The 22,582-nt window shown below is 48.6% G+C and overlaps 1 protein-coding gene across 2 annotated transcripts; it reads left to right on the top strand.

The window, feature by feature from the left end:
- The first annotated feature begins 12,167 nt into the window (after nt 1–12,167).
- VRTN (vertebrae development associated) lies at nt 12,168–21,842 on the top strand. Of its 2 annotated transcripts, none has more exons than XM_047737912.1 (2): nt 12,168–12,327; nt 18,960–21,842. In XM_047737912.1, exon 2 carries the CDS (start codon nt 18,961–18,963, stop codon nt 21,085–21,087), a length of 2,127 nt encoding a protein of 708 aa, XP_047593868.1. In that variant the 5' UTR covers nt 12,168–12,327; nt 18,960; the 3' UTR covers nt 21,088–21,842. The 2 variants fall into 2 exon arrangements, with proteins under 2 accessions (XP_047593868.1, XP_047593869.1); XM_047737913.1 differs by lacking the exon at nt 12,168–12,327 and adding an exon at nt 12,981–13,107.
- The last annotated feature ends 740 nt before the right edge of the window (nt 21,843–22,582 follow it).

Genomic DNA, 22,582 nt, shown 5'->3' with positions numbered 1-22,582 from the left:
AGAAAGGGTCTGGGTCACCTGGAATTATTCCTACACTTCTGTCAGCATAGCCCTTAGCGATACCAAACTTTGTGATGGCACCTGAAGTATTCTGGAAGTTGATCACTTGACTTCTGGAGATCAAGTCTCCAAGGGCAGAAATGAAAGAAAAAGTCCGTGTTGCTGCTGCATTCCAGAGGCCATGAGCTGCCCCCTCGTTAGCCCACTGGCAGCACAGATAAGCGCTTTGCACAGGGCTTGACGCAGTAGAGGCTCTCAGAAACCGGTAGCTTATTCATTTTCAGGAACGGAAGGAGAGATGAGCCCCGAGCACCCAGCAGCTGGACATTCTATCGCACAATCCGCCCAAGGGAGCCCCAGTGGCAAACATTGACATCTCTCTCTCTCTTTTTTCAAGTAATTGCTCCACCCAACGTGCGGCTTGAACGCAGGACCCTGAGATCAAGAGTCAGAGGCTCTACTAACTGAGCCAGCCGGGTGCCCCCACACCGTCACTTCTTAGGGACATTTGGGGCTGGACGATAACTGTGATGAGCCCTCCCTGTACCATCAGAGGAAAGGGCTGCGGGACCAAAGTCATCTGGGGTCACTCTGCTTAGAGGCGATAGAACACGTTAAGAGATTGTGCCAAAATGTGGTTCTGGAAGACCTGAAGTGGAGCCCACACCATGAAGGAAAAGGAGACTTTATCTCTGAGACCAAGGAAAGTGTCAGAGGCTTTGGGCGTTTGCTGGGCACTGCAGATGGATCCTGGCAGAGGACCCCTCCCATTTTCCACTCCCAAATCTTCCATTCCCTCCTCCCTCAAAACGAGTGCTACTTAACCTGGTGTTCACAGCTGTTTCCCTGCCTGGCAGCCAAGTGGATCTTCCCACCTCACAGGATTGGGTTCGGGTCTTACTCTTTTTCCTTTCTCTTGAAAAAGAAAGGTGCCCTTGGGCATTGTCTGTTGTCTCTTCTTACCCTTTTCACACCCCTTGAGTTGAACTGACAAAAACAGGGCTTGACTGACACACACACAAACACACCCCCACTGTGAGACCTAGCAGCATGGGGGAGCACATCAGTCTCATCTTGGGTCATCCATGGCTCTCTCCACTTGGAATCCCTGCTCTGTCATCCGTGTTTCCTGGGCAGGGTGGCTCCCATGACACCTTCTCTAGGAAGCCTCCACAGGTCTCAGCTTCTGGGTCCTCCTGGCGCGTGCACACTTTTACTGAGTGGCTTACCATAGTCTGTACTTGGGTTATAGCTGTGGGTATGTGTGTCTCCCCGACTAGACCGAGCATTTCCTTGAAGACAGAAACAATCTTTTGCTTATCTTTGTATTCTTCAAGCACTGAACACAGTGACTGGCATATTAAAAATACATTTATGTAGTTGTTTGCTTGTACTCTTTTCAAAAAAAGATTTGAAGTCTCTTACTTAAAATACCTATACAGTTGCAGAAATGGGGCTGAAGAAATATGAGGGTAAGGCAATCCTAGAATGAGAGCCAATAATAATCATAAAAATAATGACAATACCAGGGCACCTGCTTTGGTTGGTTGGTTGAGTGTCTGACTCTTGATTTTGGCTCAGGTCATGATCTCAGGGTCGTGGGCTCTGCGCTCTGCGGGGAGTCTGCTGCTCTCTCTCCGCTCCCCCTCTGCCCCTCCCCTCACTCATGCTCTCTTAAAAAAAAAAAAATCTTAAAAAAATAACAATATAAATAATATTTGAGTGCTTAGTAGATGCTGAGTACTGTTCTAATTGATTTATTATTTAAAAAAAATTTTTAAGAAGTTTTATTTATTTATTTTTAAAGATTTTATTTATTTATTTGACAGAGAGAGATCACAAGCAGATAGAGAGGCAGGCAGAGAGAGAGAGAGAGGGAAGCAGGCTCCCTGCTGAGCAGAGAGCCCGAAGCGGGACTCGATCCCAGGATCCTGAGATCATGACCTGAGCCGAAGGCAGCGGCTTAACCCACTGAGCCACCCAGGCGCCCCTAAAAAATTTTTTTAAGATTTTATTTTATTTGACAGACAGAGATCACAAGCAGGCAGAGAAGCAGGCAGAGAAAGAGGAGGAAGCAGGCTCCCCGCTGAGCAGAGAGCCCTGTGCAATGCGGCTTGATCCCAGGACCCTGGGATCATGACCTGAGCTGAAGGCAGAGGCTTAACCCACTGAGCCACCCAGACGCTGTTGTAATAACTATTTTAAGGGTCAACTAATATTGACTGAGCTTTTTCCGTGAGCCTGCTGCTGTACTAAATGCTTTCTTTGCACTTCCTTATTTAATCCTTATCACAATCTGTGAGGTAATTATCATCATAATCACCATTTTACCAGTGAGGAAACTGAGCTTTGGAGAGGTGAATTTGTTCCTGGGGGTAGAGCTGGTTTTAAGCTCAGGCTTATTAGGTTCTGAAGTCAGTGACTTTTTTTTTTTTTTTAAGATTTATTTCTTTATTTTATTTTATTATTTTTTTTAAAGCTTTTATTTATTTGACAGACAGTGATCACAAGTAGGCAGAGAGGCAGGCAGAGAGAGAGGAGGAAGCAGGCTCCCTGCTGAGCAGAGAGCCTGATTCGAGGCTCGATCCCAGGACCCTGGGATCATGACCTGAGCCGAAGGCAGGGGCTTTAACCCACTGAGCCATCCAGGTGCCCCAAGATTTATTTATTTATTTGGGAGAGTAGAGAGGGAGAGAGAGAGAGAGAGAAAGAGAAAATGCGGGGGGGGGGGGGGCAGAGGGAGAGGGAGAGAAGCAGACTCCCCACTGAGCAGGGAACTGGCCCAGAGCTGGATCTCAGGAACCTCAGGAACCTCTCAGGAGCCAAAATCAAGAGTCAGAGACTCAACAACTGAGCCACCCACAAGCCCCTAAAGCCAGCACTTTTAATCTAAATCTCTACAGCCTCAGAAATTCTGAATACAGTGGCATCTGGCTGATTTGGTAGAGCCATGAATGAGATGCTTGATCTTGGGTCATGAGTTTGAGCCCCACAGTGGGCATGGAGTTTACTTAAATAAGAAAAAAAGAAAAATTCTTTAAAAAAATTATTTATTTATTTATTTATTTATTTGAGAGAGACACAGCAAGAGAGGGAACACAAGTGGGTAGAGCAGGAGAGGGAGAAGCAAGCTTCCCACTGAGCAAGGAGCCCGATGTGGAGCTCATCCTGGGATCATGACCGAGCCAAAGGCAGATGCCCAATGACAGAACCACCCAAGTGCCCCAGAAATTCTGAATATAGATGGCTCTAACCAGTAGTTTCTCCTCTGTGCTCTTGAGACTCCTGGGTGGCTCAGTGGATTAAGCGTCTGCCTTCCATTCAGGTCATGATCCCAGGGTCCTGGAATCGAGTCCCACATCAGGCTCCTTGCTCAGCGGGGAGCCTGCTTCTCCCTCTGCCTGCTGCTCCTCTTGCTTGTGCTCTGTCTCTCTCTGACAAATAAAGTCTTTAAAAAATAAAGGTACTGTGGTAAAAAGTGCTTACTGAACTGAAGTGAGCAAATTAAAAAAGGCACCTCTTCCCACAAACATGCTCACCAGGATTTCTCCCTATTAGTTTCTCTTTAATGTTTTCCAGACTTCTTTGTCCCCAAGACGTATAGATGGATATCGATCAGATAGATTTTTGCAAAAATGGGATCAGAAAATACATTTACTCTGAACTCCTTCTTTAACTTAGCTATCTTTCCAGGTGGGTTTATGCAGCTCTATTTACACATTAGAAGAAAGTATCACAACTGATAACTTACTCCTTTCTTCTTAAAATATTCTCTCTTGAGGGACACCTGGGTGGCTCAGTAGGTTAAGCACCTGCCTTTGGCTCAGGTTATGATCCCAGGGTTTTGGGATCGAGCCCTGCGTCGGGCTCCCTACTCCGCACAGAGCCTGCATCCGCCTCTCCCTCTGCCGTTCCCCCTGCTTGTAATAAATAAAATCTTTTTTTAAATTATTTTTTTAAAGATTTTATTTATTTATTTGACAGAGAGCACAAGTAGGCAGAGAGGCAGGCAGAGGTGGGGGGGAAGCAGGCTCCCTGCCCGAGCAGAAAGCCCGATGCGGGACTTGATCCCAGGATCCTGGGACCACGACCTGAGCCTAAGGCAGCGGCTTAACCCACTGAGTCACCCAGGTGCCCAATAAATAAAATCTTTAAAAAAATTTTTTTCTCTCTCTCAATTTTTCCATTGTTTCTTTGTTTCTCTTCTCCTGCAGACGCTGTGGGGGTGGTGCCTTTTCTTTCCTTCCTCCTGTTCCTCCTATCTTCCTCCATTATCTGTTATCCCTTCCACTCCCTCAGCTTTAGATCTTATCTACAAGGCAACAACTCCCAGACTTCGCTCTTTACCTGGAACTGGGCAATTTTCTGTATTTTCAATTTGCTTTGTTGTTAGTTTTAAGCCTGTTCAAAACACACTTGGAGGATGTGTGTTTGTATTTGCTTGTGCTTACAAAAAGAAACTCAGGAAGGAAACTAATGAAAGTGCTTACCTGAGTGGAGTGGTGGGAGTGGAGGGAATTGGAAATAAGCTAACCTAAACCAACTGCATGGGGTTTGAGATTAAGAACAGACTGATTGGGTGACCTTGGGTTCATCCTCTTTTCAGTTGAAACGGAGGCGATAGAAGAAATGCGATGAACTCGCCGCGAGAGGACCGCTGGGCCAGACTGTTCTAGTTGGGTACCTGAGCTTTTCCCTTTGGGGTCAGGGGAGGGGCTGTTATATACCAGGCTTCTTTGCTCTCCTGGTAAATTCGCTAAGGACCAGCTGCTGTGAAGTCTGTCACCAAGGGCACCTAGCAAAAGCCCTGCAAACGAAGTAAGTGTCAACCCCTGTGGCCAGTGACCTTGCCCACTAGGCACCTTTCCAGCACTGTCCTGTCTGCCCCCGCGCCTAAATGGGAATGCTGCTTGTGGCTAAGTTTCCTTCCTCTCTGCTCCTATAAAGTGATGCTCCCACTCCCCAACTCTAAATATTTCACTTTTTCTATTGTAAAACTTATGAAATACACCAAAATTGAGAGAATAGCATAATGAATCACCCAGAATGAACGGTAAAACAAACCCAATTCAGTAATAATTACCAGTACTTTGGCATTTGTAGCTCACCCTTTTCTCTTCTTTCCCTCCAGTTTTTAAAAAGCAAATACCTAAAAATAAATAAATAAATAAATAAATAAATAATAAAAAGCAAATACCTGAGGTCCTATCATTTCCTGCCTCAGTTATTACACATCTACCTGAAAATTTAGGACATATTTTACTCTTATCACTTTGTACAAATTAACATTAATTCCTTTGTATATGCTAAGCCACAATCTATAGTCAAACTTACCACCAAAATACATGACCTTATTAATTAATTTTTTAAAAGATTTTATTTATTTCCCAGAAAGAGAGAACACAAGCAGGGGGAGTGGCAGGCTGAGGGAGAAGCAGGATCCCTGCTGAGTAAGGAGCCCAGTACAGGACTTGATCTGGAATCATGATCGGAGCCAAAGGCCGGCGTTTAACCAACAGAACCACGCAAGCGTCCCAGGCGTCCCATGAGTTTATTTATTTATTTTTAAAGATGCTATTTATTTATTTGATAGAGAGAAAGAGAGAGGATGAGAGAGAACACAAGCAGATAGAGTAGCAGGCTGAGGGAGAGGGAGAAGCAGGGGTAGCCTGACGACAGGGCTCGAACCCAGGACCCTGCAATCATGACTTGAACCAAAGCAGACACTTAACCAACTGAACCACCCAGAAGCCCCAGTAAATGACTTTAAAGCTATAGATAATTCCAGATTGGAGCTGCAAATGAAACCAGAGAAGGCAGCAACAACCTCACAGCCTGCTTGGCACAGGTCTCTGAGCAAGTCCAGTGTCCAGGAGTGAGGGGCTCAAAAAACACTTGTTCCTTTCCTTGGTAATAGCAAGTAAGGGCCACTCTTCTGCAGCACTCTGTGTGTCCCCCCCTGGGCTGGGGCTTCTGACTGCAAGAGACTACCTTAGCCTTTTCTGTGTCTTCCACAGCACTGAGCATAATGTCTAAGAGCGTAGATGCTCTACCCGCTGTGATTTGAATTGATAATCATATCTCCCTGGTATTAAATGTTTCTTCACAGCCAAGGAGTGACATGCCTGTTTAATTCAGTCATTGGACTAAAGTGGATATCGTCCCCATTTCACAGATGAGGAGACTGGGGGTCAGCCCTTAACCAGGAAGTAGAGGAGCTCAGAGTCAACTCAGGTTGGCCAGACTCCAGAGTCGGAGTTGTTATGTGGCTTTGGTAATGCCAAGGGACTCTGGGCAGAGGCAGAGAGAGGGTAGAAGGGAAGAGTGGTAGGGAGGAAGGGGGGAGAAGAGGAGGAACAAAGAAAAAAGAAAGGCAACCAGGAGGTTATGATGTCATAGAGTAACAGTCAGCCGTTGGATGTAAGGTCTTCGTGTATAGTAAACACAGTAATAAGTATGGCGGCGCATGTAGAATGCGTGAGAAGATTTTTGAGCCTCAACCCTTGGACTCTAGAGTTGAGAGGTCAGTAGACATCCCCATGTCTTCAAGGCTAGCCCAGGACCTGGCCTGTGTTAGGAGCTCAGATCTCTGTGCCAGTGCATGAGTGAACATATGAGTAAATGAACAACGGAATAAAGAAATGATTGAATGAATGATGGACTAATATATAAGTTATTTAGTAAGGCACCAAGTGGATAAATTAATTGAATGGAGAGGGATGAATTCTTTAAATCTCTGTAGAGAATGAGTACTACAACTAAATGGAATAGGAGGGTTGTTGGCTGAGCCTTTATCATTGGACCTGTGCTAAGAATTTCATAAGCTGTTTTTCATTTAATCCTTGTAGTAAGCTCTCCAGTATTATTCTCATCATTTTTTAAGTGAGGAATTAGGCCTGGAGAGAGGAGAAAACTTGTTCAGCTGCACACAAGGCAGCGCTGGAATTTCAACTGAACCGTCACACCGCACAGATCAGGCTGCTCACTGCCCAGCCAGCGCTCAACAGATGCTCAAATATTTTTTGTAGGTGATGCAAATACAGGCGACCCCCCCCCACACACACACTTATACAAGCCCTGGACAGCTATACATTTAAACCCAGTTAATTACTTATCTCAGTTCATTATTTAAAGGAAGCTTTTCTATTGTATGTCCCTTTATAAGTGAAGGATTACCCCTGACTCATCTACTTCCTAAATCAGTCTTCAGATTTTTGTTCCAAGCAAGGTACATATTAACTAAAGATGTATACTTGTAGGATTTGGTTTAATTATTGCTGGGAATCTGGGATTTTTGGTGTTCGGACATCTGATGACTAAGATTTCAATTCTGTAATACCTAATTTTAACAGTTTAAATAAAGGTAAATTGAAATTTACCAAATCTAGAATCCATTAAAGAAAAGCAGGTATGGGGGCGCCTGGGTGGCTCAGTGGGTTAAAGCCTCTGCCTTCGGCTCAGGTCATGATCCCAGGGTCCTGGGATCAAGCCCCTCATCGGGCTCTCTGCTAGGTGGGGAGCCTGCTTCCCCCCGCCCCCCCTGCCTGTCTCTCTGCCTACTTGTGATCTCTGTCAAATAAATAAAATCTTTAAAAAAAAAAAAAAAAAGGCGCCTGGGTGGCTCAGTGGGTTAAGCCGCTGCCTTCGGCTCAGGTCACGATCTCAGGGTCCTGGGATCGAGTTCCGCATCGGGCTCTCTGCTCAGCAGGGAGCCTGCTTCCCTTCCTCTCTCTCTGCCTGCCTCTCTGCCTACTTGTGATCTCTGTCTGTCAAATAAATAAATGAAATCTTAAAAAAAAAAAAGAAAGAAAGAAAAGCAGGTATGGTCAGTATATGTAAACATAAAAAGATTTCTTCAGGATAAAAACTACCATAAGCGAAGTCCAATTATGAACCACAAAATCAGAAATAACATAAAAAAAAAAAAGATTTTATTTATTTATTTCACAGAAAGAGAGAGAGAGAGAGAGAGAACAAGCAGGGGGAGTGGCAGGCAAAAGGAAAGGGAGAATCAGGCTACCTGCTGAGCAGAGAGCCCAAAGTAGGGCTGGAACCCAGGACGCTGGGACCATGACCTAGGCCAAAGGCAGATGTTTAACTGACTGAGCCACCCAGGCGTCCCTATTTTTTTTTTTAAATCTATTAAAACTTTTTTTTTTTTTAAGATTTTATTTTTAAGTATCCCTACATCCAACTTGGGGCTCGAACTCACAACCCCAAGATCAAGAGTCAAGTGCTTTACTGACTGAACAAACCAGGTGCTCCCAAAAAAGACATTTTTTTGTAATTCCTACCATGGACCAAAGGTGATCTTTACACAAAATTCTCATAAACAGTAAAAGAAAAAAAGGTTGTAATCAGTAGCAAAATGGGCAAAGGATATTCATAGGAAACAAAATGTAAATTGTTCAAAAATATATGAAAAATGCCCTTACTCATAATGGAAAAATGTAAATTAAAAGCACATGGAGGGGGCGCCTGGGTGGCTCAGTGGGTTAAAGCTTCTGCCTTCGGCTCAGGTCATGATCTCATGGTCTTGGGATCAAGCCCCACATCGGGTTCTCTGCTCAGTGGGGGAGCCTGCTTCCTCCTCTCTCTCTCTGCCTGCCTCTCTGCTTACTTGTGATCTCTGTCAAATAAATAAATAAATAAAATCTTTAAAAAAAAAAAGCACACGGAGGAAGTAATTTTTCACCTATTAAACCGGTAAAGAAAAAAGTGCTAACGCATTGTGCTGGCTAAGGGGTAGGGAGACTGCCTCTCACACTTCGTTCTGGGGACAATATATTGGTACAACTTCTAGGGAGGGAAATTTTTTCAATAATTTTTTATTTTTTTATTAACATATAATGTATTTTTAGCCCCAGGGGTACAGGTCTGTGAATCGCCAGGTTTACACACTTCACAGCACTCACCATAGTACACACCTTCCCCAATGTCCATAACCCAACCACCCTCTCCCTACGCACCCCCCAACCCTCAGTTTGTCTTGTGAGATTAAGAGTCTCTTAGTGGTTTGTCTCCCTCCTGATCCCATCTTGTTTCATTTATTCTTTTCCTAACCCCCAAACCCCCCACATTGCCTCTCAACTTCCTCATATCAGGGAGATCATACGATAATTGTCTTTATCTGATTGACTTATTTCACTCAGCATAATACTCTCTAGTTCCATCCAGGTCATCGCAAATGGCAAGATTGCATTTCTTTTGATGGCTGCATAGTATTTAGGGAGGGAAATTTGGAAAATCTATACAGATTACGATAGTGCACTTGGGAAGGATAGCTATGCCCACATACATGCAAGATTTCCCATTGCAGCTTGGTTTAAGAGCAAAAGATAGAAATGACCTTAAAGTTCAATGGTAGAGGACTGGATAGGACATTATATTAATTCATAAAATGGGGTTCCTGCTCCATCTGGATATGTACTAGTGCATTTACTATTGGCCACACGTGGTTATAGAACATTTGAAAGGTGGCCAGTCCTACATGAGATTTGCTTCAAGTGGAAAACACACTGACTTTTGAAGACTTGGTACAAAGAAAGAATGTGAAGTATTTCATTAATAAATCTTTATATCAAAAATAATTTTTATGTTGATTTCCTGTCAAATTGGCAATATTTCAGATATGCTGGTTAAAATAAAATATATTGTTAAAATTAATTTAACATTATAAAATCAATAAAACCTGTCCAGTTCAATGATCCCTCTGTCCATTCAATTAAAGTCTTCTATCTTTAATGTGGCTACTAGAAAATGTAAAAGTATTATATGTGCCTCTCATTACATTTTGTTGGACATTGGTGACTCTCTGGATGAAAAAATAAAGGGAGAAAAGCAAGGTGTGTAAGAGGGTTTAGCATACAACCATTTGTGCTTCAAAGAAAGGAAAAAAGCACTGTCTCAGAGATTGGCTTGTTTATGCATATTTCTGGAATGGTACCCTAGAAACAACATTGGCTGCTTCTGGAGAGGGAAACTGTAGATGGGGCTGAAATTTGAATCCTGAATCCTTTTGTAAATTCCTGAACCAAAATTTACATGCACTTTGAATAATATGTTATTTTTTATGTATATAAAATAGACTATATATTAGTCAAAAGTAGTTTAAAAATGTTGAACCTAGAGCAAAAATATGCATCGAAAGATCAGAAATTTATATGTGTTGTAAATGCACAGAAAAAGAACTGGCAGATAAGCATAGTGAAGAGAATGTGTTAGGGACTGAAAGGGAAGACTTGCTCAATTTACTCTATTTTTTACTCTGTACCATTTGGATCTTTTGGAAAGAGAATATTTAATTTGTGTAAGTCTAAGAAAAAAAAAACAAATTAGAAAGAAATATACCAAGATGTTCACAATGGCTGTGTTTAGATAATGAGATTATAGGTAACTTTTTCTTCTTTCTACTTTAAAAAGTTTCCCAATTATTCTAAATTTTCCCAATTAGTCTATAAAAAAAGACTCGTACCTTGGTGATGGAAGCACCAACAAACCTTTAGTTTCTTTTTAAAAAATGCTTTTAAAGATTCCATTAGCCTTTTAAAGGATTTAAAATTACCTTCATTGCTTTTTGAAATGATAGCAAGTAAGGTAGACTCCTTATAAAATGTCAACACAGAAGGGTAATTCGGAAAAGTATCCAACTCCTTCTACAAGATAACCGCTATTCTCTGAAACTTTTAAAATGCTACATTTATCTTAAGAACTTAAAAATGATTTCAAATTAGCTGGAGAGGCTGAGGACCGCAACAGACTTGCTCCGTGCCAAGCACCGTCCTGAATGCTTTTAAGTGATCATCCGGTTGAATCCATGCCTCCGCTCTGCGGGAAAGGTTGTGCCCCAGTAACCTTTAAATCAGGGTTCCAAGGGTTGAAACAATTCGCCTAAGGCCATACTCTAGTAAAGGGGCAGGGGTGGCATTCAAATCCAAGTCCAGGGCACGATTAAGCCGCTGCCTCGGGCGGCTGCCATCATGATGGGTGGGGCTGGTGTGATTTTGATCCAGAGACTGGACTTGAGCTCACTTCGGGTGGCCCCCTCCTCCTCCTCCTGTGCTCCTGGGAACAGGGCGTTCAATAAAGGATTTTTGATCTAGGTGGTAAGTGTAGGGCTCATGATTGGCAGAGGAGGAAATGATCATTGTGAGCTGGGGCATAAGCGACACTGGGGGAAAGGGGTCTGCGGGTGGGGGTGCCATTTGACAGCGGTAGCCAGGGGTCAGGCCACAGAAGGGAGGTGGGTGGAATGTAGTCCGGGAGGGCAGCAGCTAGCCCCAGCACTCCAAAGGGTTAAAGCCGGGCAGGAAAGCCCCTGGGGGGAGCTACCACCAAAGGCTGCAATCCCGCGGCCTTCACCTCCCCCACCAGCCGGGACTAGACGGGCGGATAGGACTGGTTCCTCTGGGATTATCTGAGGCCCCTGGGCTGAGATGAGCTGCAGGAGGGACGGAAGCCCAGGTATCGCACGCCCCCGCCTTCCTGTGGGGCTCCGAAAACTAGGTGTCTTGGGATACTAGGCGCCCTGGCCCGGGACAGAAGCAATTTTGGCCCGGGCAGACTTGCAGAGTAAGAGGTGTTGAGTCCGGGCCTGCGGGATGCTCAGAGAAAGGTGGGAATGGAGCCCTTGGAGAAAGTGGGGCCTTTCCGGAAGGAAAAGGGGCCTGCAGCAAGGTGGGGGAAGTGAACTCTCCAGCCTCCCCGTCCAGGCACCCCCCCCCCTCCCCCGCGCGCGGGATGGGGAGCTGCCCCAGGAAGAGAAGCATCTTGGAGGCTCATTAAGCCCCAAAGTCTACACAGTCACCCAAGGCCAGTTTCTGGGCTCCAGCTCTGCTCCCCCACCCCTACTCTCAAGCCCGGCCATTGACTTTCTTTCCCCAGGTCTTTCTATCTGAACCTCCCCAACCCCTCCCCCCCCCAACTCTTTGGAAATCTTTCAGCTTTCTTTCGAGTTTTCCCTGGGCAGTTTGGGGTGTGTTTCAGGGCTAGGTGCGGGCGCGTCAACGCCCCCAGCTGGGTAGAGTGGACCAGACAATGGCCGCTATCACTTTACCATTGGAAGTGACCCCGGATTTGCACTCCTTTCATCTTGGGACCAGAGCACTCGAGGGTGGGCGATTTCCTGGGGGGAGTGGCTTCAGCGGCTTCTCCACCGGCCAGTTGGCTGTAGACGGTCCACGCTCCGTGGTCCACTACAGATACGGAGCCAGTTCTGGAGTGAGAGTGGCACTCGGCTGGGGACGCTGACGCAGGGTCACTTAAATGTCCCAAGCTGGAAGCTGGAGAAAGAAGTGGACGCCCCCAGGGCTCTGGGCCACCCTCGAGGTCAGTAAACTAGGAAGTTTCCTCCAAATTAGGAACGGTCGGTGCCCTGTGTGGCTTGGAGGCCCCAGGGGAGTGAGGACTGGCCTTGGGACAGTAAAGGGCCCAAGGGTCAAGGAGTGACTCCGCAAGGATGCTGCAGGCCTGAGTGTCTGCGGTCCTCTGTGGGTGGGTGGGTGGGGGTGTGTGTGTGTGTGTGGAAGGGGGAAGTGAGGCATTGTTTCCAGTTCTTTCTCCCCACCCCCACCTCCAGCCCCATCCCCACCCCCACCCGCCGGCCTATCTCCCCTCCCCACCCTACTCAATTGTTCGTCCTCGGCCCCTCCCCAGCCTCTCAGCGCTTCGGGGGTTGGGTCCCTCCACTCAGAAGCCCCAGGCCGGCCGGCACTCTTCTTCCCAGCCACCCGCTGGCCTTCCTGGCATCCTGAGGGGCGACCATTGGCCTGTGCTGCTTCCCCTCGTGGGCCAGACTCACCCTTCTCCTACCCCTCCAGACACGTGGTCCACAAGAGCAACTAAACTTGGGAACTCCCGAACTCCCCAGGCGTGGTTGACCTGGTGGCCTCAGGCCCACCCGGGATCCCCCAGGCACTCCTGTTACCCTTCCTTGGGAATTCACAGCTGATGGACTCGCCTGCCACCAGTCAGCCCCCGTGGCCGCCCCTGCCTTGCCGGGTCTCCTGGAAACCAGGGAGGGAGCCAAGATGGCTGGCGCTCCCTCGAGCCAGGGACCTAGCGTGGGCAGCTGGGAGGGCAGACCGGAGAGGCGCCGAGCCAGGCCAGGTGAGATGCCAGCCGGTTTACCGTGGTCTTATTGGGTCTTGCTGAGGGTTGAGGCCCATGTGGCGCTGTGTCCTACTTGGTGGGCCTAGTTGAGAGATGGCAGAGCCTACCTAATGAGGGATGGGGAGAAAAGGGGGAATGGGGAGGACATGGGGACCTTGGTGAGCAAATCCAGAGCCCAGGAGGAGGCTGGCAGAGGAGGAGTTTGTTCTAGAGGCCAGAGGAGACTTAAAGCAGTATTGTATTAGCAGGTTCATTGGCCTGCCCTTCCCTTGCCCTGCCTAGAACCCTGGCTGACCCCTTCTAAAATGGAAGGACCAGAGTCCAGACCTGGGCTCGAGACCCCATCTGCTTGAAATAAGGAGACAGAAGAAGGAGGAAAGCTGGCTTTGGTGAAGGCAAGGCTTGGCGTCTTTTGGCAGAGTTGCCCTGTCCCTTCATTTATTCTTGGCTCCAGAGCCCTTCCTAAGTGCTAAGATAGATGCTGGCTGGCTGCTTTTTGGATGCCCTGTTTTACCTCCTTCCAACCTCAAGCCAGGAGATCCTGTATGATCGGGGGTGCGGGGCTTGTCTCCTTGGTTTCTTGCCTTTTCCAATCCCTTCTAAGAGCTGTGGGGGCCAGGGAGGCCAGCTGAACAAAGCCCACAGATGAGCTCTGGCTTTTTTGCACTTCTGCTATGAATGCACCTGGCAATTGCCAGCTCTGCTTTGCATTGCACTTCCGGAGAGCTGCTGTTGAAAAGACTGTTGCACCTGAACCGCATCAACCACTTGTCTACTTAAGGATGATTGGCTTCCCCGCACAGCCCCTGGCCTTTTCCCCACTGTCTGTTCTCCGGTAGTCCAGACCTCCTTGGATGGATGTGGGGTGTGCGGCTCCAGGGAGCTGCTTTTTCTCCGTAAGCTTTTGAGAAAAGCAGAAGTGGGGTATTACCTACTCACCCCTCCTCTCACCTCTTTGGGGGAAGAGGAAAGAATGAGATAAGGGGGAGTGGAGCTGTGTGGGACTGGGACGAGGACTGGGACCGGACCGGGAACAGACGGGAAGAGTAGGTAGGGTGGGACAGGGTAGGGCAGGGTGGGGTGCGGTTTGTGCAGAAGGAAGTGCGGTATATCTGGACGTTTTGTTGGAAGATACCCGGATACTGCTGCCGGAAGTCAGGCAAGTCCTTTCTGGACCTCAATGTTCCTTATCTGTGAAATGGCCAGGTTTGTTTCAATGCTCCAAGAATCCATCTGTTTCTGGATCCTTCAGCTGATAAGCATTTTGGGTGATGTATTCCCCGGGGTGGTGGAATTACAGTGTTTAGGAGGGGCAGTCTGGAGTCACAGTGCTTGATTTTACAGCTTTAATAGTTGTGTGGTCTTGGGAAAGTTATGTAATTTAACCCCCCAGCCTCCATTTCTCCAGGTGTGAACTCAGAATAGCCATCCTAGCAATGGTGCAGGTGTGATGGAGTTGTAGTTCATGTGGAGGGGAGATGAGAACCACATACAAACAAAATTACCTCTAAAAAGCCTGAAATCCAAGCACTCGATCCTGGTAAAGCCCAAAGGAGCTTGCCATCACCCGAGGGAACACGATGCTTTGCTCTCAGGAAAGAGATGGGAGTGGCAGGGCAGGAGGAATCACCCAACAGTTTAAATTCATTGTCCCCTCATTTTTTTTTTTTTTTGAGATTTTGGCTGAATTACCTAATTAAATGCACAGAGTAAACAGTAAGTGGTGACTGTTTCCATAATTTTGTTTGCGAAGTATCTAGCAGTGGTACAGGTGATCTGCTGGTGACATGGAAGGAAAACCATCATCTTTGTTGGCTGCCAGGATGAAAAGGCTGTTCTGTGTGCTTGGTGTGTTTTTCAGGGCTCAACTTTTTTTTTTTTTTTTAAGATTTTATTTATTTATTTGACACTGTTTAGAAAGATCAAGGGAGAGATCAGAAGCAGAGGGAGTGGCAGAGGGAGAAGGAGCTCCCAGATCTTGACCCAAGCAGAAGGCAGACACTCGACTGACAGAGTCACCCAGACGCCCCAGGGCTCTATGTTTAAATTGAATGTGGAAGCGTGCTCTCTTCACCAAGGACTGCTGTGACACTGTTTATATCTCCTGAGCCCATTGAAGTTGAATCGGCTTTTTTTTTCTTTTAAGTGTACATAAAGTACATTCAAGAGGAATAGATTAAAAGCCCAACTCCAGGGTCAAATGATAGGGTAAAAAGAAAATCAGGGCGAGGTAAGATCAGATTTGTCACAGCATATGAGTTAAAAAATCTGCAGCCAAGAAGTTTTACCCAAAGGTGATTCTAGTTTTTAAGAAATTTATTTATTTAAAAGATTTTATTTGAGAGAGAGTGAGAGAGAGTTGAGAGGGGAGAAGGTCAGAGGGAGAAGCGGACTCCCTGTAGAGTGGGGAGCCCAATGTGGGACTCGATCCTGGGACTCCAGGATCACAACCCAAGCTGAAAGCAGTGGCTTAACCAACTGAGCTGCCCAGGCACCCAAGAAGTTATTATTATTATTATTTTAAGATTTTATTTATTTATTTTACAGGGAGATCACAAGTAGGCAGAGAGGCAGGCAAATAGAGAACTCGAGGGGGCAGGCTCCCTGCCAAGCAGAGAACCCAGCGCGGGGCTCGATCCCAGTACCCTGAGATCATGACATGAGCCGAAAGCAGAGGCTTTGTAAACCACTGAGCCACCCAGGCGCCCCAAAATTATTTTTTTAAAGTAGTCTCTCTGACCAGCATGGGGCTCAAATTCACGATCCCTGAGATCAAGAGTCTCCAGCTCTACTGATTGAGCCAGCCAGGTGCCCCTGATTACTAATTTTTGAAAAGCTTTCTTTTTTGTAATTATCAGGTAAGATTCTGGTGGTTCTCTTAGTGCTTTACAAACCTTTTTTTTCAAAACTTTACTGAACCCTGATTAACATTTCAGCATGTCCCCTGTAAGTGTGCAGTTAGGTTGGTGAGCTGACAAACACCTACACCCAAATGCAGTATTTAAACCTCAGGCTCATCGCAAACAATTTATTGAATCCTGAAAACAAAGCTCTGAGAGAGGACAACGGTCTTCTTTTTAATTTATGCTTTGCAGTGCAACACTGAAAATGTACCAGTAATTAGGATCATTCATTTATGTTGGTTTAAACAGGAGGTGAAAATCACAGATCCTAAAGCGACTGGGTTCAGGCATTGGTACTGGCCCCACCACTTGTGTGACCTGGGGCAAATTAGCCTACGATGCTTTTTCTCAGTTTACTCACCTCTCAACTGGGGATGAGGGTAGTGCCTACTTTATTGGCTGTCAGGCTTAAGACCGTGCCTAGTAAATACTGAACGCTCAGTACATCTAGTTACTAGATCTCTGTTAGCCCAGGGACTAGTCTTCTGCCGCCCCCTTTGAAAGGGCCGTTTGTACTAGAGCATTGGTTCTCAAACTTTTTGGTCTCAGGACCCTGGCGGAGCTTTTATTTATATGGGTTACATCTATTGTATTCAAAATTAAAATGGAGAAATTTAGAAAGTATTTTTTATTTATTTTTTAAAGATTTTATTTATTTATTTGACAGAGATCACAAGTAGGCAGAGAGGCAGGCAGAGAGAGGGGAGGAAGCGGGCTCCCTGCTGAGCAGAGAGCCCGATGTGGGACTCGATCCCAGAACCCTGGGATCATGACCTGAGTGGAAGGCAGAGGCTTTAACCCCCTGAGCCACCCAGGCGCCCCTAGGAAGTATTTATTAAAAAACAAGCCGGTTGGGGCACCTGGGTGGCTCAGTTGGTTAAGTGTCTGCCTTTGGCTCAGGTCATGATCCCAGGGTTCTGGGATCAAGTGTCTTGTCGGCTCCCTGATCAGCGGGGAGTCTGCTCCCCACCCCCCCGCTCATGTTCTCTCTTTTACTCTCAAATAAATGTCTTAAAAAAAAAAAAAGAGGGGCGCCTGGGTGGCTCAGTGGGGTAAAGCCTCTGCCTTCAGCTCAGGTCATGATCTCAGGGTCCTGGGATCGAGTCCTGCATTGGGCTCTCTGCTCCATGGGGAGCCTGCTTCCCCCCGCCCCCCACCTGCCTCTCTGCCTACTTGTGATCTCTGTGTCAAATATAAATAAACTCTTTAAAAAAACAAAAAAAGAAAACAAGCCAGTTATACAATAAAAAATAACTTTTTTTGGGGGGGGTGAGAAATAACTTTTCCAGAACAAAAAAGATGAGGTGAGAAGAATGCACTCTTATACACCCTTTAAGTTTCTGCAATATCGGATTTGAAAGGTATTCTCCCATCTCTATGTTTCAGTCTGTTGTGATACATTGTTTTGATTGAAAATCCAGCTTTGTCCAAATAGGTAGGTGGGAAAAGGAAGAGTATTTGCATAGCTTGTTCAGTGGCTGTCCTTTGATCAGTAAGTACACTAACACTTGACGAGTAGTAGTTTCTTAAAGCTTAGTTACAATGTAGAAACTGAAACAATATCCGTGATTTTTTTTGTACCCCATTATAGTCCAAGTCATTGCTTTCTTTTATACTTGAGGTGGATCTTTTACCCGTGTGTGGCTTTGCAACATCACCCATTGGTTTCTTTGGGGAACTTGGTTCATTGATTGATCTTCAGATGTCGACAGTTCCATTACATGGTATAAGAAGTTACATTTGTTAGTGTCACTGCTGATCCCATCAGAAGAGTCTTTAGGTATTGGAAGAAACTGTCAGGCTCGCTGTAGTAGATACAGGTTTTCCAAAACTCTAGTTTTCCAGTGAAAGCTCAAAATGTCACTGGCAGCCAATAGTCCACAATTTTCTTTGAGGTGACAGGCTCACCTTCTTCCTTTTTGGGGAAATTGCCCGGTATACCCCAGTCTAAACGAGTAATGTTTCAATTTTTCTTTAAAGTAAAAGTGAGATTCCATGATAAGAGCACCTAGTTCACCATAAAAAACAATTGTCATGTGAGACATTCAGAATGCAGCAGAAATGAGTACTCCCTATTTTGCCCCTCTCAAAACGGAAAACTCATGTATTTAAGGGCTGTGATTAAATTAAAACAAACAATAATAAAAACAAAAACACAAACCGAAAAACTTTACTGCTTCATCATGGACATTCTTGAGTGAAACTAGCGTTTTCCCCCATCCCCAACCGTGAGTACATGGTGGTTAAGAATATGATGACTTCCGGCATAGTTTGATTCATGCTAAGTTACCACATTTCTACTCACACATTAATATAATGAAAAAGGCAAATAATATCTTAGTCTTACATTATCTTAGTATATCTTAGAAAAATAATTTAACTTGCAGACCCCCCTGAGAAAGTCTCAGGGAAACCCAAGGTTCCACGGACCATACTTTGAGAATCACCGTTCTCGGGAAAGGCAGACCAGTTTTCGCTCTAGGAGTTTGTAAGTCTTTGGACAGATACGGAGTTACAGGCTTTATGGCTGTGTTGTGGAATGTGGAATGTGTCGTAGCTAACTAATCCTTTTTCATTCCTTCCCTGTGTGTTAGGCACTGTTCTAAGGATTGCGTGTGTGTGTATACCTGTATATCTCCATGCTTTCATTGTCTCATGCCCACAATAACGGGATACTTCCATCATCCACTTTACAGAAAAGGAACCAGAAGCCTGGAGAGCTGAAGTGACTTGTCTTGAACCAGGATTTCAAAGCCAGGTTCCAGAGACCAGGCTTGTCCTCCGTACCCCTGAGGGATTAAACCTGGGGAGGCCCTTAGCCAGTCTGCCCTTGGTGGGGGAACGGGAGTGGGTGGGCATTATCTTCGGGGGAGAAGGTACGAGTCCCCATTGCTGGGTATCTGGGCGCCTTGTCCTGACTGTGCCCTCTGCCCTTGGCCCCGGCAGGATGACCTCTCGGAGGGAGCTGGTACAGCAGGTGCTGCAGGAGCTGCAGGAGGCCGTGGAGTCCGAGGGCCTCGAGGGTCTGGTCGGCGCTGCTCTGGAGGCCAAGCGGGTGCTGTCATCCTTCACCCTCCCCACCTGCCGGGAGGGGGGTTCCAGCCCCCAGGTGCTGGAGGTGGACTCTGTGGCCCTGAGCTTGTACCCCGAGGACGCTCCCCGGAACATGCTGCCGCTGGTGTGCCGAGGCGAGGGCAGCCTGCTGTTCGAGGCAGCCAGCGTGCTGCTGTGGGGGGACGCGGGCTTCAGCCTGGAGCTGCGGGCGCGCACGGTGGTGGAGATGCTCCTGCACCGGCACTACTACCTCCAGGGAATGATCGACTCCAAGGTGATGCTGCAGGCCGTGCGCTATTCCCTGTGCTCCGAGGAGTCGCCTGAGATGACCAGCCTGCCGTCCGCCACGCTGGAGGCCATCTTCGACGCAGATGTCAAGGCCACGTGCTTCCCCAGCAGCTTCTCCAACGTGTGGCACCTGTACGCGCTCGCCTCCGTGCTTCAGCGCAACATCTACTCCATCTACCCCATGCGAAACCTCAAGATCCGGCCCTACTTCAACCGGGTCATCCGGCCTCGCCGCTGCGACCACGTGCCTGCCACGCTGCACATCATGTGGGCCGGCCAGCCCCTCACCAGCCACCTCTTCCGCCACCAGTACTTTGCCCCTGTGGTGGGGCTGGAGGAGGTGGAGGCCGAAGGTGCCCCCGGCCCGGCCCCCGCCCCCAGCCCCGCAGCCCCACTGCCGCCACCGGCCAAGACGCTGGAGCTGCTCAGCCAGGAGCCCGGCCTCAGCTACTCCCACCTCTGTGAGCGCTACAGCGTCACCAAGAGCACCTTCTACCGCTGGCGGCGCCAGTCTCAGGAGCACCGGCAGAAGGTGGCTGCGCGCTTCTCGGCCAAGCACTTCCTGCAGGACAGCTTCCACCGCGGGGGCGTCGTGCCGCTGCAGCAGTTCCTCCAGAGGTTCCCCGAGATCTCCCGCTCCACCTACTACGCCTGGAAGCAGGAGCTGCTGGGCTCTGGCGCCTGCCAGGCCCTGGCCCCCAAGGAGGTGCAGGTGACGGAGGGGCTGGAGAAGCTGCCGGAAGAGCAGGCGGCCAAGGGGCTGGGGTGCTCCGCGCTGGCAGCGGTGAGCCCGGGAATGGTCCTGATGCAGCGGGCCAAGCTGTACCTGGAGCACTGCATCTCCCTGAACACGCTGGTGCCCTACCGTTGCTTCAAACGCAGGTTCCCCGGCATCTCTCGGTCCACCTACTACAACTGGCGCCGGAAGGCCCTCCGGAGGAACCCCGGCTTCAAGCCGACACCTGCCCTCCCCACCACCGGGGTAACCCAGCCGGTGTCCGTTCCGGAAGAGGCCCTGATCCCTTGGAAGGGTGAGGGGGGAGAGGGGGCGGGCCAAGCCACGGCAGGGGGGCCAACTGCCGCCCACACGTTCCTGCCCCCCAAGGTGCCCCTGTCCCGTTGGCAGAGGCGCCTGCGCAGGGCTGCCCGCAAGCAGGTGCTGAGCGGGCATCTCCCCTTCTGTCGCTTCCGCCTCCGCTACCCCAGCCTGTCGCCCTCCACCTTCTGGGTCTGGAAGAGTCTTGCCCGGGGCTGGCCCAGAGGCCTGTCCAGATTCCAGATGCAGGACCCCGCCTTGGGCAAAGGGGGGCTGCGGGAAGCGGAGGAGAAGCAGGAGAAGGAAGCTGGCAGGGATGGGCCTGCTGCCATGGCCCCTCCTGGTGGGACCCCCGTGCCGGTGGGGGCTTCTACAGGAGAGGATCCAGGAAACGCCCAGGGGGAGCCTTCCGGAGAGGGGGCCATGGCCCAGGGCCAGCCCCACAGCAGGTCCCTGTCCAGCTGCCCTGGGGCAGAGGCAGCCGTGGGGGGCAGGGACGGCCAGGTGCTGGTGATGGACGTGCTCGGCACCACGAAGTTCAAGGCCCAGGCCAAGCTGTTCTTGCAGAAGCGCTTCCAGTCTAAGAGCTTCCCCTCCTTCAAGGAGTTCAGCGCCCTGTTTCCCCTCACCGCCCGCTCTACCTACTACATGTGGAAGCGGGCGCTCTATGACGGCCTCACCCTGGTGGATGGCTGAGGGGGTGGTGTGAAGGGGGTTGGGAAGGGAGGGGACCTGTTTGGACAGGCTCGGGGACCCAAGTTGACCCCTGGCTTTGGCCAGCGTGCCCTTTGCTCTGGCTCCCACAGCGTCCACCTTGAATCCCAGGGCAGCTCCGCACTGCTTCCTGGCTCTAAGGCCATTGGAGCTAGAGATGAGCTGTCTGGTCTTCCCAGAGAGCTGCAGGACCAGCGTTGTTCTTTTCGGTTGTTTGCCATTCTTGCTTTTTCTTGTCTTGGTTTTAATTTTTTGTTTTGATTTAAGTGGGTTGGCTGGGCCCCCTGACTGATGTTGGGAAGCAAATGCATGGGGGTCGTGAGGGGGTTTGATAGCTAAAGCTGCTTTCAACTTCTCGTGAGGACGAAGGCAGTACTGCAACATGGCTGGCTGTCCCATTAGGCGGAGTATATGTCTTCAGTTTATTTGGGGGTTGGTACCCTCCTTACTCAAAGATGTTTCCCAAAGGAATATTAGAAATCAGTTGTGGAGGTGGTCAGTGGCTTCTGCCTGGTGCCCCCCAGGGAGAGGGTGCCAGGCTTAGCATGACAAGTGAGGGTATATAGGAAGGACCTCTGAGGGAGGGCCCTGAGCTGGGTCACTGAGGTGCCGGCCTGTCCCTTGCAAGGAGTGTGGTAAAGGGCTTGGGGGAGGGGGCTTCGAGCTTCTGCTGGTGCTTGGTCCATCTGCTGTAGACCTTTCAGTCCTCTCCCAGCCTGGTTGGCTCTTGGGGATCCCATCTTTCTGTTGAGCCTCTCCGAGCCTGTGCCCCATCAGCGAGGGACCTTACGGTGGCCAGAAAAGCGAGTAACTGAATTCCCATTGTCCAGGAGTCAAGTTGGAAAATAAAGTGATGTGGTACCCACAGCCCTTGGACCTTACGGTGGCCAGAAAAGCGAGTAACTGAATTCCCATTGTCCAGGAGTCAAGTTGGAAAATAAAGTGATGTGGTACCCACAGCCCTTGGTCTCTGGTATTTGTTTACCTAGGCTTTGCCTGCTCATTCCACTCCGTTTGGTGTCAGGGGACGCTCCTAGGTCCAGGGCTTGGGGGAGGGTGGGGATGACTCTGGGATTCTGTTTAGCGTTGGGTGCACTTCCAGCTGGGGGCGGGGCTCTGGCGGCCTGGAAGGATCCTCCCACTATGGGAGAAAACCAGCCCACGATGGGTCCTCGCAGGCTAGGTAAGGCTTTCTTCATGCTGGTTGTGCACCCAAGCAGGCTTGGCCCAGGCCCAGGTAAGGACACACCACCAGCCTCATAGTAGCTAACTTGCAAACCCCCTCCAGTGGGCTGAGCTTTAAGGCCAGAACCTAGCTTATTGGGGTGTGGCATCATCGGGGAACTGTTGGTTTTCTGCAATGGCTGTCGTTTTGGGGAGTCATTCTCAATTCTGTTTTTTTTCATCCCCATAGCCTGTCAGCAAGTCCTGTTGGCTAACTCCAAAGTGTACCCAGAACCCTCCCCTTCATGCTGCT

Source organism: Lutra lutra, chromosome 7 (assembly GCF_902655055.1).
Source record: "Lutra lutra chromosome 7, mLutLut1.2, whole genome shotgun sequence".
Classification (NCBI taxonomy): domain Eukaryota; kingdom Metazoa; phylum Chordata; class Mammalia; order Carnivora; family Mustelidae; genus Lutra; species Lutra lutra.
Note: the sequence above shows the minus strand (reverse complement) of the source record. Positions and strands in the feature narration are given on the sequence as shown.